Raw genomic sequence first — 18,886 nt, 5'->3', positions numbered from 1 at the left:
CCTCTGTCCCTTTCACTATAACTCCTTGCCCATCCTCTGGGCTCCCCTCCCCTTTTCTTTCTCCATAAGCCTCCTGTCCCATGATCCTTTCCCTTCTCCAGCCTCGTATCCCTTTTGCCAATCAACTTTCCAGCTCTTAGCTCCATCCCTCCCCCTCCTGTCTTCTCCTATTATTTTGGATCTCCCCCTCCCCCTCCCACTTTCAAATCTCATCTTTTAGTTAGTCCTGACAAAGGGTCTCGGCCCGAGATGTCGACTGTGCCTCTTCCTATAGACGCTGCTTGGCCTGCTGCGTTCACCAGCATTTTTTATGTGTGTTGCTTGAATTTCCGGATCTGCAGATTTCCTTGTGTTAACATTAGGCACATTCCAGTTTGCAGAGGGATGCATCTGCCAGCAAGAGAACATCTGGAAGCTTCCCTATAATTTTTTTTATTGAATTCTTGAAGCTGTGATCACTTGGGTGATCCCTCAGTTGGATATAAAGACAAATTATATACAAATGTCACAGACAAAATCATACAGCATAAAGTGCAAGTGACATTAATTGGAGCAAGCTTTGTTAAATATTTAATTTTTTTTCTGTCCCCATTCAAATTTAAAATATGTGCTTTAAGTAAATTCATTAACCAATTAAAAATGTCAATGGTTAAAAAAAAGACACACTTATAAAATGAAGCAGTTTATTCACTCAAATTGGAAGGAATTTATTCTTTCAGCTAAGAATTTATCAAAATGAACACACAAAATAATCCCAGACCAATTTTACTTTCACTTTGTGTACATGAAATTCCTTGTTTCTTACATTATGGGAGCTGGTGATTTGCTGCTCACCCATTACCAATGCTTCTATTCTGATATCTAGCAGGAGTTGAGCAGTAGGATCATGAGGTGATGATTTATCCAATTTCATCCACACCACCACTGCCTCTCCCACCCACACGCCCCCCATCCTAAATTTGAAATACAATAATGACCAGTTCCAGATTTCTAGGTCAATTCACCTTATCCATAAAATTTGATTAGGCAATTCTCAAGTCACAATTCTATGATCCTGGCATGATTTCCACATCAGAGACATGGAAACTATATCATTCCATAGTCCTTTAGCTCCCATTCATCATCATCATCATCATCAGGTGCCATGCCCAGTTTGAGCTTTGACTGCTATGGCCCACATACTCCTGTTTCGGTTCAAGTGGATCAATTCATTAGTATTCATTTCCAGTTCTCTGGCTGCTGTCTCCATTATCATTTGTCTTTGCCTTCCTCTTGCTTTCTTCCCTTCAATCTTTCCCATAAATTACCGTGCATTCTAACTCCTCTTTCCTAATCACTTGTCCAATGAAGTTATGTTGCCTTTTCATGATCTCATACATTATTTCTCTTTTTGTGCTTGCTCTGTTCATGACATCCCCGCTAGATATTTGGTTCCCCACGTTACTAGATATTGTCCATTCTGAGCCATATAACATAACAGGATAAATGCAACATTTCAGTACTCTGAGGTGGGTTGTCATGCATAGTTTAGTAATGGTCAGTATGCTCTTCATTCTCGTAAAGGTGTCTTTTGCCATCCCTATTCTTCTGTTGGTGTCCTATTCTTCTTCAGCTCCTAATAGGTGAGCAAATTACTTAACGTTTATCTTTTGGCCACCTCCTCCACACTGAACTTATTCTACTGGCATCTCCTGAATTCTGTCCAACCCCATACACCATCACCCCTCCCTACAAAGAGTGCCAATCTATCCAAATCTTATATTCCCCAAAGTGGTTGTCTTCCCATCTCATTTGCTTCAGAACTCACATGCCAATCTTCTCGCCAGCCAGCCTCAATTCCAAACACGAGCAACTGGTCTTCTGATCCCAACTATCTTACCAAACCCCCTCAACCTAAAATTGGGCTTCAGTACTTCTCTTACATCATGCTTGGCAGCAAAACAATCTGAAATGGGTTTGTGGCCAATGTCTACCCAGCAGCAACATTTCAATTGGTTGCAACCAAGAAACTTAAGTCTTCAGTAAAACAATAATGACCAAAATGATTGCTACCAGTTGCTGCTGTGCACCCCAATTTTAAGTTATTAATATTCTCAATGTAGATAAATAAACATTAAATGTACATTATAGGAATATAAAATTTTATAACATTAATCACTTGCAGTCCATCCCAGGTTACATACATTTCTGTGTACAAATGAGTTCCCATAATATTAAATTCAAAAGTCTGCACCTTTGTCTGTGCCTACGAACTGCCGAAGTAACTCTTTTTTTCAATTTCAGTAATTGCTCTTTCTTATCAGTCTTATGTGCTTTTGATGCCATATTACAATATTATGGAAGTATGATTAGTAAAGAATGGATTCTGTCTATTTTTGACTTATGGGACATCTGTAAAAAAAAATGGAAGCCAATCTTGCCAGAGGCCGCCTGTGACTGGAAATGATTATCCAAATGGATACAAATTCTGTGCCCTTGCTCTTCTGTGGAACTGGCTGCAGAATTTAATGTTTTCTGATGGCTGTTGCCAAACAAGCACCTACTTTCCTTCTATAACAGTTCAGATGCTTAAGCTTTTCTCCTGGGGATTGAACCTCAAGCCTTTGCTTCAGGAATAAAGGGAGATGCATTCCCTGATGGATCTTGCTCTTTGATGGCAGTACACAATAAATGCCGTTCAGCAGACTGTAACAGCATGTGGTTGCACTTGTGTCTGTTGTGGGACCTGTAACAGGAATTTGCTAATGCTATTTCTTTCACAGCAGCTTCATTTTAATTCACATCTTTGTGTATAGCTGAGAATAAGGTCACAACATGAAAGTTCAAAAGTGAAGTCTAATTAGATCATATTGATAAAGTAACAACACTGGATCCCATCTTAATTTTTATGTAAAAGGTGTTACCTCAAACAAGCTAAAATTAACTTTTTGTAAAAAAAAACAAACTTAATGAAATTAGTCTCACCGGTAAATTAGTCAGAATTCAAATGACAAGCTACTTCTAAACCTTTCTAAATACAACCTGGGTTAATTGAAAGACCACATTGTAAGCTGAAAAAATAAAATGTGTCAAGTAGCAATTCTATATAAAGAAAGAACACTCTTACAATTATAAGTGAGCTAGAACATATTTTGTGCAGGAAGTTCCATTAATTGACTTAGACTTCTATTTTACTGTTTTCTTATTTTGGCAATTCCTTTTACAACATCTCTATTTCTATAAAACCTTCAAAAAGCAGATGAATTCAGTATTGCCATGTTCACTTTAATTCACAACCTACTAAACTACGTAGAATTTATGCGGAACAGCACAATGTCCAGTATATATATTTTAAGAACTATTAATGGATTATCGATTCTCCCTACTCCAGTATACAAGAAGCAACTGTCCTAATTCCAAACTTTATTCTTGAATAATTATTTTACATTGTATGTCCTCAATGATCAGTCTATTACCAATTCTATTGCCAATGTTATAAACTTGGCACAGTAAATTTTTAAAGTTTCTCTTATGTCATAATCATAAGATTAATCTCAGATATCTTCAGATGTAGCGGGTCACAGAAGGTTGAAAATTTAAACTGGAAAAGATATTGCACAAGTAAATTGATGCTTTAGTTGCATGGTTGCAGTATTCAGCCCACAGAAATGTATCTGTCTCTCTCTCTCTCTCTCACTCACACACACACACACACACACACACACACACACACACACACACACACACACACAACTGCCAATCAACTTTAAATGACTAAACAGAAAACAATTATGCCAGTTCTACACAAATGATTAAAAATAAATTTCACTGTGATTATCAGTTGTGTGGTGCTATACCTATTCAGGGCAGTATAAAAGGATATATATGAACATCACAATTTCTACACAGAAAGCAAAATCGTCTCGATACTGTTGTGATGCTAATTACTGTAATGGATTAGTTTGGAGATGCTGTCAAAAATGTTCATTCTACATGAAATCTTCCCTACACCAAGTCAACTAATTTTATTGCCCAGAAGAAAGAAAATTCAAATTAAGCAATGTATACACAGACATATTTATGTGGCACACCAAAAACAAGTTATTTCTTTTACAATAAGATTCTATTTAGTACAGCTTAGTAAAATATTAAATTGATTTAGCCACAGCATATCTAAATCTGCAGTGTCCACTCAATTCCTTTCTACAAATGGTTCCTTCTGGTGTTAGACTGGATAACAAACAGAAAACAAATCACTTTAAACATAATTTTAACAGTGGTAGACTTTTTGCCCAAATGACTGAAATGCACGCTATAGGGTAAACAAAGAGCAAAGAACATTTAAGTTGCTGTGGTAACACATCCTTACATATTGTCCTTCACTCAGCTGTAGTATTCAGAGTAGGCTTTGTGTCTTATCAGATTTCTTCTGCAACCTGCTGGTTACAGAGTGTAACCTTTTTTTCTTTCACCTCTCTCCAATTGAGATGCAAATTAATCTCCTCTGTTGATTAAATTCTCCTTAATCTGTCAAGTGCAGATGTAATCAGAGTTTACAGTTCTAGCAATAAGAACTGTCACAACGAGGGAGTGTTTTTTTGTTCAGAGATCAATTATGAAAAGGGCAAGATATATCATACAGGCACTTTCAACTTTACAGTATCTACAGATATTGTAACATGCTAAAATTATCCTATAAATATGTTGTATGGATATTATTTAATTTGCTGAACTGAAATTCTCAACTTGGCCTTTTAATAGGCTGAATGAGCATGAAATATTGCTTCTTCATATTGTGCACTGAAAACACACCAAAGTAGCCTGCCGGATGTTCAAGGAAAACTGTGCAGCAATGCAACTGTGTTTCATAATGTCAATGTGGTAAAATTACCTTGATGTCAGTTCATTAACTCTCATTCATTAACAAGGAAACAAAATTCATTGACACCCTAGAAACCACAATGAAAGTTGACCTCTATAAAAGGGCTAATTTCACCCATTTCTTCCACTATGAATACCATCTCAGGATAATTTCCCATTCAAATCAGTAAACCGTGAGATGGAACAAATGCAATACTACAATACCAAACACAAGCTCTCTTATATCTGCACTCTTCTTAGAATAACCATGGGATGCAAGATTGTTGTCAAACTACACATTTCTAAACACGTCCTTATTAATGTGAGATTAAGTCTAAAATCTGTTCAAGTGGCAACAGATCAGTTCACATATCATGAACAAATAAACAGCCGCATCATATTGACAGGAACATGACACTACTTGAACAATACATTTATGTAAATCAAAGCAAACCTTAATGAAGTCCACGCCGCATTGTATTTGAAGGAAAAAGGATACAAGCTCTGGTACAGGGGTATGAGACACTTCACAGCTCGACTAGCATTGATGCCTGTGGCACGAACGAGACTTGGCAGAAGTTTTTCATTTATAATGGCTCCATCAAAGAGGGGACCAAAAAATGGGACCTGAAAGGTATCAAGCATACTTATGATTAAGGGTTTCCTTGTAGTTAATCGCTGGCTGCAGAACCTGAAATGTGTGAGCCTACACAAAAACATACAACAGCACAACTATTAGTCCTCATTCATTCTAATAAAAAAAATCATATAGATCATACTATTATGCAATTAATTACGTTTGAAAAGACAAATAATACATAACATGCAAGCACCATCTTCAGCAGTCATGCCTCATCACTCGCTTTACGGATGAACTTATCTACAGATTCAGGAAGATTTCTGGAACCACAGAACTGACAGAAGGTAAAGCATTTTTCATAGGTCAGTTGCCTGCTAGCAGGAGTTCTTTAAATTACCTTCTCCACAATGTGTTAATGTGACATTAAAGTTCTCTGGATGCCACTGCTTTTATGGAGGAAAGTTTCACAATGCGTTATTGACTTCAAGAAAACCTGCACCACTCACAGACCTCATCACATTGATGGCACAGTAGCGGAAACTGCAAGCCATTTGAAACTCTGGAGAGTGCATATCTTGTACAACCTCTCATACTCCCAGGACACATCCTCCTGCAGTCAGGAAGGCTCGCCAATCGCTCTACATTCTGAGGAGGCACATCAATTCTCATGACCTTCTAAGATGCATAGTTGAGAGCATCCTAAAATGCTGCATCAGTGTGTGGTGCAGAAATTGCACTGTGGTGGACAGGGAGGCTCTACAATTGGTAGTTAAAACTACCCAGTACATCACCAGGTCCAGTCTACCCGCCATCAAAGACATATATACAGAAAGGTGTCAGGAAAAGTCTATCAACAACTTGAAGAACCAATCCACCCACCCTACTCATGGACTTTTGTCCCACTCCCATCTGGGAAAAGACTACGCAGCATCCAAACCAGGACCACCAGACTCAAAAAAGTTACTTTCCCAAGCAGTAGGGTGGATCAACACCTCCACTCATTAACCCATTCCATCACCCCCAACAACACAACATGCACACCACCTAGTGTCACTTCATGTACCTATGATCAGTCTATGCACATAACAGTTACTTGTACAATGTGTTTTCTAGGATTGCCTTTATATTTATATTTGTTGTATTTGTTCTGTTTTTTTATTGCATTCTTTATGTTAATTGTGTATTTTTCATATTGCATCAGGTCTGGTGTAACAATTATTTTGTTCTCCTTTACACTTGAGTACTGAAGAATGATAACAAACAATCTTGAATCTTAATTATATTTAAACTGTTTCCCTTTCATTGCCGTGGCACCAAGTGTTGTCAGCTTCATAAACTGCTTCCATCCCCAGAACGCTTACCAAAATATAAGCCAGGGTCCTCTTCACCCAGCTCTCAATGAAGCTTTTAGTTCCTCACTTCATGGCTTCCTGGCACCTCCCTCCTAACTGCTGACTTAAGAGGAGGCCAATCTCTTTTTCAATAATCAGGAATATAAGAAACATCCCAGAAATAATCTATACTGGAAATTGGAAGGAAGTGATGTACGCAGAAAACTGTATTCACCAGACTAGTGAGTGCTACAATGAAAACAGGTGGATTTGCAGGTTGATAAGTCTCTGCCTTCCAAAGAACTTCATCTGAGTGTTTTATAAGTAGTGGTGAGATAGATGATGCAGTTCTTTTACATTTCCAAGAACCTCTCTATTTCAGAAAGGTTCAGGTGGGCTGAAAAAATACTAATTCCCAATCCCTTTATCCAAAAAGCACAAGGAAACAGAAAGCAGGGAACTGCAGGTAGTTTAACATCTATCTTTGGGAAAAGGTTGGAAACTACTAGGGTTGTTCTGGCAAGATTATTTAAAGAAGTCAATTTAATCAGGTCGAGCCAAGGATTATTTTGGGAAAGAAAAATTGTGTTTGACTATTTCCTGAAATTTTGTGAAGTGTTATAGATAAAGTTGAATTATACCAGATTTACGTAAGGTATTGAATAATGTGTCTGTCAGAAGTTATTGTAGAGACAATGAAAGCTCATGATGGGGGAGGTAACACATTGGCATGGAAAGAAGGCTGGCTGATTCACCAGAAATAGGTCTATTTCTGATTAGCACGATGTAACAATGGATTGGTACCGGGCTAAACACTTTACAATTTATAAGATGTAGGAGCAGAATTAGGCCACTTGACCCCTCGAGTCTGCTCCACAATTATTTAAATAATTTGAAGGCACCGAAAATATGGTTACTAAATATACTGATGTCACAAAGTTGGGTCGGAAAGTAATTTATGAAGAGAATTTATAGAGGCTCCCAAGGGATGTAGACAGTCTAAATGAATGATAAAAATCTGGCAGATAGAGTAAAATATGAAATTATTCATTTTGACAGCAAAAATAAAAGAATTCTAAGGTGCAGGGGGATCTGGGAGTCTGTGCAGATAAAGCAAGTAGTTAGGAAAGATAACAGAGTGGTATCTTGTATTCTTATGGGGATTGCTATCATTGTGAAACTTGGAACTCATTTTCATAAAGGACAACGGAAACAGAGTCTTAGAGTATTTTTTAGGGCAGAGAGAGATATACTCAACAAAAAAGGCTATCAAAGATGCACAGAATGCAGAGTTAAGGTCAAAATCAGATAAGCCATGACATTATTAAATGGCGGATCAGGCCCAAATGCAAGTGGCATACTCGTGCTCCAAAAACATTTGAATTTTCAACAACCTCCCTGCATAGCAATATTCAATCCGCCTGACTCAGCATCCCAATATCTGAGCCTTTTCCCTCAACCGAAGCAATGTCAAATCCTGCGTCTGTATCGCACCACACAAACCATATTTGATTTCTCACTTAATCAGCTTTGTTCCATATCCTAACCTTCCCAAACCCTATAAAGGCATCCAAGCATTGATCCCAGATCCTGCAATTGCTGAGCACCAAGATTTGTCTAATGGAAAAAGAGACTCACGTTCAGGTTCAACCATCTTGGCCTTGCTGTGTTCTGCACTCTCTTTGGTCTCCCTGTGCATTTTTATCAGAACATGACACGTTACTTAAAGAAATAGTAGGATTGCTGACCAAAAGTTTGATCAAACCGGTTTTTTAAAATGTAAAGTATTGAAGGACACTAGAAAAGCTAGGTGAAACAAACAAAAATAAAAAAACTCAACTGCACCAGCTGCCTAAATATTGCAGGCTGCAAGTTCAGGTCAGAGGCTGGTATTCCTGCAGGAAGTGAATTCCTTTTAGCACCCTATCCATAGAATGGTGACCACAGCTCTCCTGATAGCCAAGAAGTTTGCTATCATCAGAATAAAAAAGCTTGCTTAGGTGGTGCACCTCCATCAACCCGAACCTTAATCCCTTCCACTATCATTATACTGTACTGTGGTTTCAGAATATGCCATTTACGAAATGCACTGCAGTTACTTGCCAAGACTACTCTCTTCACACCTCGTAAACTCATGATTTGTACTAACAAGGATAAAGGCAGTGGCACATGGAAATACCACTTTCTGCTCCTCCTCAAAGTTGCACACATCACCCTGACTTGGAATAACATTGCTGTTCTTTTTTACCCCTCTCGGTCAAAATCTTGCAATTCACAACTGAGCAGTGCTCTAAGGAATCGTTCACCAGAGGACTACTTGGGTTCAAGGAACACAAAATAATCTGCAGATGCTGGGGTCAAAGCAACACTCACAACACGCTGGAGGAACTCAGCAGGTCGGGCAGCATCTGTGGAAAAGATCGGTCGACGTTTCGGGCCGGGTCCTGACGAAGGGTTCCGGCCCGAAACGTCGACCGGTCTTTTCCACGGATGCTGCCCGACCTGCTGAGTTCCTCCAGCGTGTTGTGAGTGTTGGGTTCAAGGAAGCAGCTCACCATCACCTTCAAGGACAATAAACCCTAAACATTGACATCTGTATTCATAAAATGAATAATTCATTCATATAATCTCTTTCTTTTAACATTATTCTATTTCATACTGATCCCTGAATAAATTTCATCTTCAATGAACATTTTGTAGTAAAACGATTAAGATTCACTCAGAAGTCATGCATAGTCAAAATATACTTCCACAATAACAGTCACATGGATTTCTTAAACCTTATGAAATGTGATTCATCACTTAGCGAAGTTGTGTTGCATAGTCTTTGCTTGACCAACTCCAGAGTCATGCCAAAGCAGTTTTAGAAGGCACCAGTTCAGCTCTACTTAGCGCCTTCCTTGGAGGTAGACCACATTATCCTCCCTATAGCCTTAGCATATTAAATAGTTTAACAGCTGGAGAAGGAACTGTCCAAATCTGTAAACTCTGCATTGATTAGGGGAGTTGTAATCTGATCTAGGCAATAGAAATGACTCATTGTCTGATCTTGTAACTACATTTTAAAATGATAATGCTACATACTTAGAAAGAAATGGTTTTAAGTTTGTGACATGATTATTAAATACTTTCCTTGATTTTCTACAAATACTAAATTATAGCAGAAGCAATCTATTTTTACTGATTTTTGGAGGATGAACAACAATGCACAATCATGGCAACAAGATTAAATCTCATATAGTGGACATGACAACTGTTACTGGGAACATTGAATTTATCTCGGATACTTATTTTCCAGCATGCATCTCTGACTTTAGGATTCAACTCATGTCTTGAGATATCAGTAAAGTGAGAGAAAAAAAATTGTATTTTGCAAGAAACAGTGACTCCTGTCACAGTTGCTTTGTTTGGCAATGGCATCCGCAAAACTTCAGGGGGAAGGAAAACAGTCTGTATCATGCAAGGAGAGTCCATAGACAATTATCAGTATTTCAAACCACAATTTTTTCCATCTGGACATGGACTTATTGAACAAATAAATGCCACTTATTATTCTCCTGTCATGCAATTACTACCGGATGACTGAGACGGTCATTGAATAAGCAGACAAAAGGAATAAAAAGGACTCTTGCGCTCAGGGAATTCCTCTAATTAGATTTGGCAGCAAATTTCAACAAGAATTTCATTTTATTTAACATCTGCATCTGACAGCTGTCTTTCCAAGCGATTCTCATCGACATAATTCAGGTTGAATATCTTGACTGAAACTAGGAAATTGTAATCAAATTAGAAAGTGTCTAAAATGCACACTGTAACTTCCGTTCATGCATCTTCACAGTTGCCTTCCTCAAGTTCATAACAATAGTTGTAAGAGGGTCTCTGAGGTTTCAGCTTCTACTCAGACTCCCTTATGAATACCATACAGTGAAACGTCAGCTGAATTGCTTCACAGTAAAAGAGAGTTCAGGGGCAGTTCTTTCCAATTGATACCACATAATCTAAGGTCACATTTTGAATGGAACAAAACAAAATCTGTGCACGCATCTATTCCCTCTTCTTATATAAGAGGCCGCATGCTCTTTTTTTTTGCTCTGAAAAGATTTGTGCCCAGGTCTTTATACCAGACACAAGAATCCTTCTTGTCAATTATATACAGCACCACTTGCTCCTGATCGTTGGAAAATTTGCAACAAGTCATTATTGTAATAAATGTATACAGGAAAAATGATAAATTAATCTGATGACAATTAAAAGAGACTTCTTGAATCAGAAATTAAATTCACTGAATAACATGTAGTTAACAACTGATATCTTGCAGGTTTAGTGCAAACATACATTAGTGCAGAATAGGGTAAAGTACAGAATGAAATAGCAGTTCTATTTTATTCTCATCCCTCTATGGGGTGATCTCAACAGCATCAAATTACTTATCCATTGCTGTCTTACTTTTGTACAAGATGCCAGAAAACGACATGTGCCTTGCTTACATTACATACTTTGTACATAAACATTCTGTGCTACAATTATTTTAGGTATGTCTGACATTGTTGACAAATGGGTCTGAGTAATCTTAAACTTGATATCAAACGGCTGAGCATTAATTTCACTTCACTAACTGCACACTAAATGGCATTGTGTCCAGGGGAACCCGTTGTATGTCCCTAGTGGCATCTGCAGTGAACTAAGCTTGTACAACGCTCTTGGCCCCATTCTGTAAATCGCTTTTGCAGTTATTGTTTTCAGTATCCTCCATACATCTGTGACGCGTGTTGCATTGGCAGACTTTCTATTCTTCTTGAAAAAGGTTTTGTTTGAGGAGGATTGTGTTGCAGTTCATGATAATTGCATCACTTAATTAATGAAGACAAAAGAATGTGCAAATCAATGCATGGTTGCCAAGCAGTGAATAAAAACAAGAAAGACAGACATTAGTAACAAAAGTAAAAGCTAGTTTATCAGAAAACTCTTCTGATGTTAATATGCTTAAATTTAAAAAGATTTTTCACTTTAACATTTGTCCATGCATATCTAATATGTCAACAAACATCAGCGAAACAAATAAGCAGCATGTTCGAAACCCTGTCCACAGCTATGTCTGTTTCCATGGATTCTGTAACTTGATAAAGGAAGCCGCTTGGTTAAGAAACAGTTTAACGATGGAGTCCACAAGAACAACAATACTGTATGTATAATTCTTTCACAATATTCATTATTCTTAACCATTCTCTTTCATTCATTTTAGAGTCAACCTTGGAATAAATCTTTTAACACTTAAGGATAAATGTTTGTGGAACCCCAGTGGAGAATGATGCTTTCTACCATTTGCTGTGGTGTACAAAAAGCTCACTTTATCTCTCTTTCATATCTAAGTTTAAGTCTTGACTTGAATAACCTATTAAAGAATTAAAAATTATATATTTTTGGAAAATACAGTCAAACATTATGACATTAAACTCATTACATATTAGAATACTGAAAACTTACGTAGTTCAGCCAAATGACAGCAAATGCATATTTTTAAATGAACAAACCAGGTCCACAGCAGATGCCATTTCCCTAGTCCTACACTCATCCCTGGAACATATGGACAGTAAAGACAGCTACATGAGACTATTGTTTAATGATTACAGCTCTACTTTCAATACTACAATGCCTCAGAAACTCATCTCTAACTCTTTGACCTGGGACTCAACACCTCTCTTTGCAGCTGGATCCTTGACTTCCTCACCAACAGACTACAACCAGTAATGATAAGTAGCAACACCTCTGTTGTGGTTATTTTTAGTATTGGTGTTGTACAAGACTATGTCCTCAGACCCCAACTTCACTCCCCACACACTCATGACTGTTTAGCCAGATTCTGCTCTGAACCCGTAGCTATATTCCTGGGCACCACTGTAGTGAGCCGAATCTCAAATAATGATGAGCCAGAGTACTAGAAGAAAATAGTCATCATGGTAGATGGTCATGACGACAATCTTCCCTCAGTATTGCAAAAACAAAAGAGCTGTTCACAAAGTATTGGAAAAGGCGTTATGCATGTGCACCTGTTAACATCAACGGTGCTGAGGTCATGAGGATTGAGAGCTACAAGTTCCTAGGAGTGAACATTAGCAATAGCCTGTTTAATCTAATCACATAGATGGCATGGCCAAGGAAGCATAACAGCATCTCTACTTCCATGCCCCCTTTGACCCTCACCAACTTTTATAGATAGATCATAGAAAGCATTCTACCCAAATGAATACTGCTTAGCAGCCACTATAATCAATGACCCCCCACATACCCTAGACATTTTCTCTCCCTCAGATGGTAAGTTGGTTACATCCAGCATTAAAGATGTCCACCATCCAGATCATGATAACTTCTCCCAGCTACCATCAGGAAGGAGGTACAAAAGCCTGAAATCCCACAGCACCGAGTTCAACACCAGCTACTTCCCTTCAAACATTCGGTTCTTGAATCAACCTGCACAACCCTAACTACTACCACAGCAATATTATGACCATTTTGCACTACAATGGACATTTTATGTTCCAAGTGTGTTCTTTCTTGCATTATTTCATATAATTTATACTTCTATTTTTCTTGTGAATGATATGTATCTAATGCTATATGTCTGTGATGCTGTTGTAAGATTTTCATTGCATGCTTGTACTTGTACATATGAGAATAAACTCTACTTTGACTTTGCAAAGAATCATTATGCAAACTTGGGTTAATTATGACATATCCTTATTCAACTGCATTTCACTGTGCATGTGGCTAGTGCAGTAAACTTCAAAGATACAGAATAAGTAAATTCTTCAGTGCTGTCATTAATATGCTTCCAGATCAACGGGTCTTTGGGAAATTTCACCATTCCCCACTTCCTTGTCATTGCTCTGTGTGAGGGAGAGGAATCTTTGATGTCAGCTCAACATGCTGTCCAGGCTTTGACAACACTATTTTGAATCTCCAGGCTTTTAGATTATTTAAACTACAAGAGTAACAATTTCTAGAATATCCAAAAGACACGAGCGGAACACACTGGACATAAAAATGTACTAATATGCAGTGAAGCCTTGGTTTTAACACACTACAATAAAAGTTGATGAAGACCATTACATTAATTAATTGATATATATATATCCAGAAAGTATAGAGAACATGATCTGTTACTGTAAGCACAAGAAACAAAACACTCAACTCATTTTAGGTGGTATCAGATTTGACACTAACCACTGGAAGAAGTAAAAGATAAAGATACAGCCAAATACATTAATTGACCACCTGTGAAAATTATTCAAGACAGGCAACTGCAGGAAACATAAAGTTGTGGTGGTAGGGGATTTTAATTTTCCATATATTGATTGGGACTCCCATACTGTTAGGGGTCTAGATGGTTTAGAGTTTGTAAAATGTGTTCAGGAAAGTTTTCTAAATCAATATATAGAGGGACCAACTAGAGGGGATGCAATATTGGATCTCCTGTTAGGAAACGAGTTAGGACAAGTGACGGAAGTCTGTGTAGGGGAGCACTTTGGTTCCAGTGATCATAACACCATTAGTTTCAACTTGATCATGGACAGGGATAGATCTGGTCCTAGGGTTGAGGTTCTGAACTGGAAGGCGGCCAAATTTGAAGAAATGAGAAAGGATCTAAAAAGCGTGGATTGGGACAGGTTGTTCTCTGGCAAAGGTGTGATTGGTAGGTGGGAAGCCTTCAAAGGAGAAATTCTGAGAGTGCAGAGTTTGTATGTTCCTGTCAGGATTAAAGGCAAAGTGAATAGGAATAAGGAACCTTGGTTCTCAAGGGATATTGCAACTCTGATAAAGAAGAAGAGGGAGTTGTATGACGTGTATAGAAAGCAGGGAGTAAATAAGGTGCTTGAGGAGTATAAGAAGTGCAAGAAAATACTTAAGAAAGAAATCAGGAGGGCTAAAAGAAGACATGAGGTTGCTTTGGCAGTCAAAGTGAAGGATAATCCAAAGAGCTTTTACAGGAATATTAAGAGCAAAAGGATTGTAAGGGATAAAATTGGTCCTCTTGAAGATCAGAGTGGTCGGCTATGTGCGGAACCAAAGGAAATGGGGGCGATCTTAAATAGGTTTTTTGCGTCTGTATTTACTAAGGAAACTGGCATGAAGTCTATGGAGTTAAGGGAAACAAGTAGTGAGATCATGGAAACTGTACAGATTGAAAAGGAGGAGGTGCTTGCTGTCTTGAGGAAAATTAAAGTGGATAAATCCCCGGGACCTGACAAGGTGTTCCCTCGGACCTTGAAGGAGACTAGTGTTGAAATTGCAGGGGCCCTGGCAGAAATATTTAAAATGTCGCTGTCTACGGGTGAGGTGCCGGAGGATTGGAGAGTGGCTCATGTTGTTCCATTGTTTAAAAAAGGATCGATAAGTAATCCGGGAAATTATAGGCCGGTAAGTTTAATGTCAGTAGTAGGTAAGTTATTGGAGGGAGTATTAAGAGACAGAATCTACAAGCATTTGGATAGACAGGGACTTATTAGGGAGAGTCAACATGGCTTTGTGCGTGGTAGGTCATGTTTGACCAATCTCTTGGAGTTTTTCGACGAGGTTACCAGGAAAGTGGATGAAGGGAAGGCAGTGGATATTGTCTACATGGACTTCAGTAAGGCCTTTGACAAGGTCCCGCATGGGAGGTTAGTTAGGAAAATTCAGTCGCTAGGTATACATGGAGAGGTGGTAAATTGGACTAGACATTGGCTCAATGGTAGAAGCCAAAGAGTGGTAGTAGAGAGTTGCTTCTCCGAGTGGAGGCCTGTGACTAGTGGTGTGCCACAGGGATCAGTGCTGGGTCCATTGTTATTTGTCATCTATATCAATGATCTGGATGATAATGTGGTAAATTGGATCAGCAAATTTGCTGATGATACAAAGATTGGAGGTGTAGTAGACAGTGAGGAAAGTTTTCAGAGCCTGCAGAGGGACTTGGACCAGCTGGAAAAATGGGCTGAAAAATGGCAGATGGAGTTTAATACAGACAAGTGTGAGGTATTGCACGTTGGAAGGACAAACCAAGGTAGAACATACAGGGTTAATGGTAAGGCACTGAGGAGTGCAGTAGAACAGAGGGATCTGGGAATACAGATACAAAATTCCCTAAAAGTGGCGTCACAGGTAGATAGGGTCGTAAAGAGAGCTTTTGGTACATTGGCCTTTATTCATCAAAGTATTGAGTATAAGAGCTGGAATGTTATGATGAGATTGTATAAGGCATTGGTGAGGCCGAATCTGGAGTATTGTGTTCAGTTTTGGTCACCAAATTACAGGAAGGATATAAATAAGGTTGAAAGAGTGCAGAGAAGGTTTACAAGGATGTTGCCGGGACTTGAGAAACTCAGTTACAGAGAAAGGTTGAATAGGTTAGGACTTTATTCCCTGGAGCGTAGAAGAATGAGGGGAGATTTGATAGAGGTATATAAAATTATGATGGGTATAGATAGAGTGAATGCAAGCTGGCTTTTTCCACTAAGGCAAGGGGAAAAAAAAAACCCAGAGGACATGGGTTAAGGGTGAGGCGGGGAAAAGGTTAAAGGGAACATTGTGGGGGGCTTCTTCACACAGAGAGTGGTGAGAGTATGGAATGAGCTGCCAGACGAGGTGGTAAATGCGGGTTCTTTAACATTTAAGAATAAATTGGACAGATACATGGATGGGAGGTGTATGGAGGGATATGGTCTGTGTGCAAGTCAGTGGGACTAGGCAGAAAATGGTTTGGCACAGCCAAGAAGGGCCAAAAGGCCTGTTTCTGTGCTGTAGTTTTTCTATGGTTTCTATATATATCACCAATTATTTAACAAATGCAACTTAAAAATCATAGATTTATTGTCCAGTAAAGGTTCTAACAAAATAAAAGGCTTCAAAAACAAGAGGTCAAAATGATCAGCATTTTGTTCATTGATCTCCATTTCCATTAACTTATCACAGTACACATTCCCCCCAAATGATCAAAATGATTATAGATGGCAACAATAAGTACAAGCTGCGTCCATCACGCAGGTACAGAAAATATTGCTTAGGCTAGAAAATACCGTGTACAGTTCTGGTCATTGTCCTATTAGAGCGATGTGATAACATTACAAAGAGGGTAGACCCGAGGAAGGGTCCCAGCCTGAAACATCAATTAGTTATTCATTTCCGTAGGTGCTGCCTGTGTACATTGCTTTAGAAAGAGTGTAGAAGAGGTTCAACAGGATGGTTTTCTGTAGTTACCTAGGTTACGTTTATTCTTATGTAGGAGATGGCAGGATAACCTTCTAGATGCTTACAAAATAATGAGAGGCACAGATAGGATGTATAATCAGAATTTTTTTTCCTGAGGGCAAGGGAGTCTAGAACTAGAGGAGACATGTTAAGGTGAGAGGCTATATAGTTAAAGGGAGCTGAAGGCAAAGTTTTTCCACACATTGACCTTTTCTACCTCTGTCACCCTCCAAAATCATAGGCTTTTCCCATCTTCTTCACTAGTGGTGTGGCTTCAGCTCTCCGGTTATAATCTGATTCCTTAACCTCATTGCTCCTTTCTCATATGAACCCCAATTGTGTTTTTTTGAATAAATAAAAAGAAATAAAAAACTCTCAGTAAAACTTATTTGCTTATAACATAGTGAAACAGTTAGGTTTTAGGTATGTTAAGCAAAAATCCTACAAAATCAGCAAGTCAGGCAGCACCTATGGAGAGGAATAAGCGGGTACCTTACCTTGATATCAGCCACTGCATAGCCACAGCTCCTTACTGTGGCAGTACTGTGGCAGCAACCTCGAGGTCTACAATATAATCTTTCATCTGTTTCAGATTCAGCCTAATATCAAATCTTAATCCTTTGCTGTCTGTAAAATCATACATGAAGTTTCTAAAAAATTCCTGTTATAATATTGACAGGTTAAACAGCTGAAAACAGTAACATGTCATCCACTGGTATTGAGTTGAATTATTTCTGTAAGAAGATTGTTTTCTCAATGATAGCATCATGATGGTTGAGAAAAAATGGTCAAGGCCATCAAATGATGCTCTTCCATAATGCTCTTCCACTCGGCTGATCTGGTGATGATACAACTTTGCTTAATATAATAAAATAGGTCCAGCTCTTGCTCACCGCTGCATGTTGTCTAAACCTCGCAACTCTCCACTCAACAATAATGGAGTATATTCACTAGTTCATTCAATATCACTTCCCCCAAAGCCAATTAGGGCCACATGAGAAAACTGGTCTTGTTAATAATGCCTATATCCCAAGAAATAAATATTACAAAAAATCTTCATTGCTGCTACTTCAATTACAAGTAACCTCATGGCTCCAAGCTCAGTAAAAGGACAATTAACCAGTTTTGCTGAGATTTAAGCACTATTTTCAGGACCTATATAAACACTTACTAAGCTGATAGTATTGACAAAACTAGTGATAAATTAATAGACAAAATGTTCGTCTTATTCTGAAAAGAAAGAAACATGTACAAGCTAAAGTGAAGATTCAGCTCTATTGCTTTGTTGGCCCAGACCCCTTGATCTGAGTATCCGAGTCCAGTGGCAGAGTAAACAGTCAGTGTTTATATATATATATATATATATGTATATATATATATATAAAAATAAATAATTGTATTTGATGCCACTGGCATGAACCAGTAAAATTTGGTCTGCAGCTGTTAACTTTTAAAACAGTATTGAAGAATCAAAGATAATCATTACTGTTATCTTTGACTGGAACAGAATCAATAGTAACACCATAACAGTTATAGAAAGAGAAAATCGAGAGTACATGTATGGAATGATGAACTGCTACAAATATATCACCATTTCTTATGTCTTTAGAAATTAAAGCACAGTCCTGTTCAGTGGCCATGCTAAATTACTAATGGCCACATGGCTATAACGGTAGAGAAGTGCGTTATATTTAATTGCTCATATGAGTAAATATTTGGTGCAAATGAAAATTTTAATTTGAGTATGCAAACTCTTAAGAGATTTCAAATTAGAATTTAATCGATCTTATCCAATTATTTTCAAAATACCTGCACATCCTGTAGAATCGTGCTACTTAGCCAATGATGTCTCCCCTTGTTTCATGTTAAACTACATCACTTTAATTCTCTGTCTTAAATTTTATATCACTTGTCT

At 38.2% G+C, this 18,886-nt stretch overlaps 1 protein-coding gene across 6 annotated transcripts in view; it reads right to left on the bottom strand.

Moving 5' to 3' along the window:
* ralgapa2 (Ral GTPase activating protein catalytic subunit alpha 2) overlaps positions 1 to 18,886 on the bottom strand; it is a 538,758-nt gene that overhangs the window by 155,713 nt on the left and 364,159 nt on the right. For all 6 annotated transcript variants that reach the window (XM_063056244.1, XM_063056246.1, XM_063056245.1 and 3 more), the window contains one exon: positions 5,339 to 5,466. In XM_063056244.1, coding sequence (XP_062912314.1) covers positions 5,339 to 5,466 — 128 coding nt within the window. The remainder of the gene's footprint in view (positions 1 to 5,338; positions 5,467 to 18,886) is intronic.

This window comes from Mobula hypostoma, chromosome 8, assembly GCF_963921235.1.
Source record: "Mobula hypostoma chromosome 8, sMobHyp1.1, whole genome shotgun sequence".
Lineage (NCBI taxonomy): Eukaryota > Metazoa > Chordata > Chondrichthyes > Myliobatiformes > Myliobatidae > Mobula > Mobula hypostoma.
The sequence above is the reverse complement of the archived record's forward strand: the minus strand, read 5'-3'. Positions and strand labels throughout refer to the sequence as shown.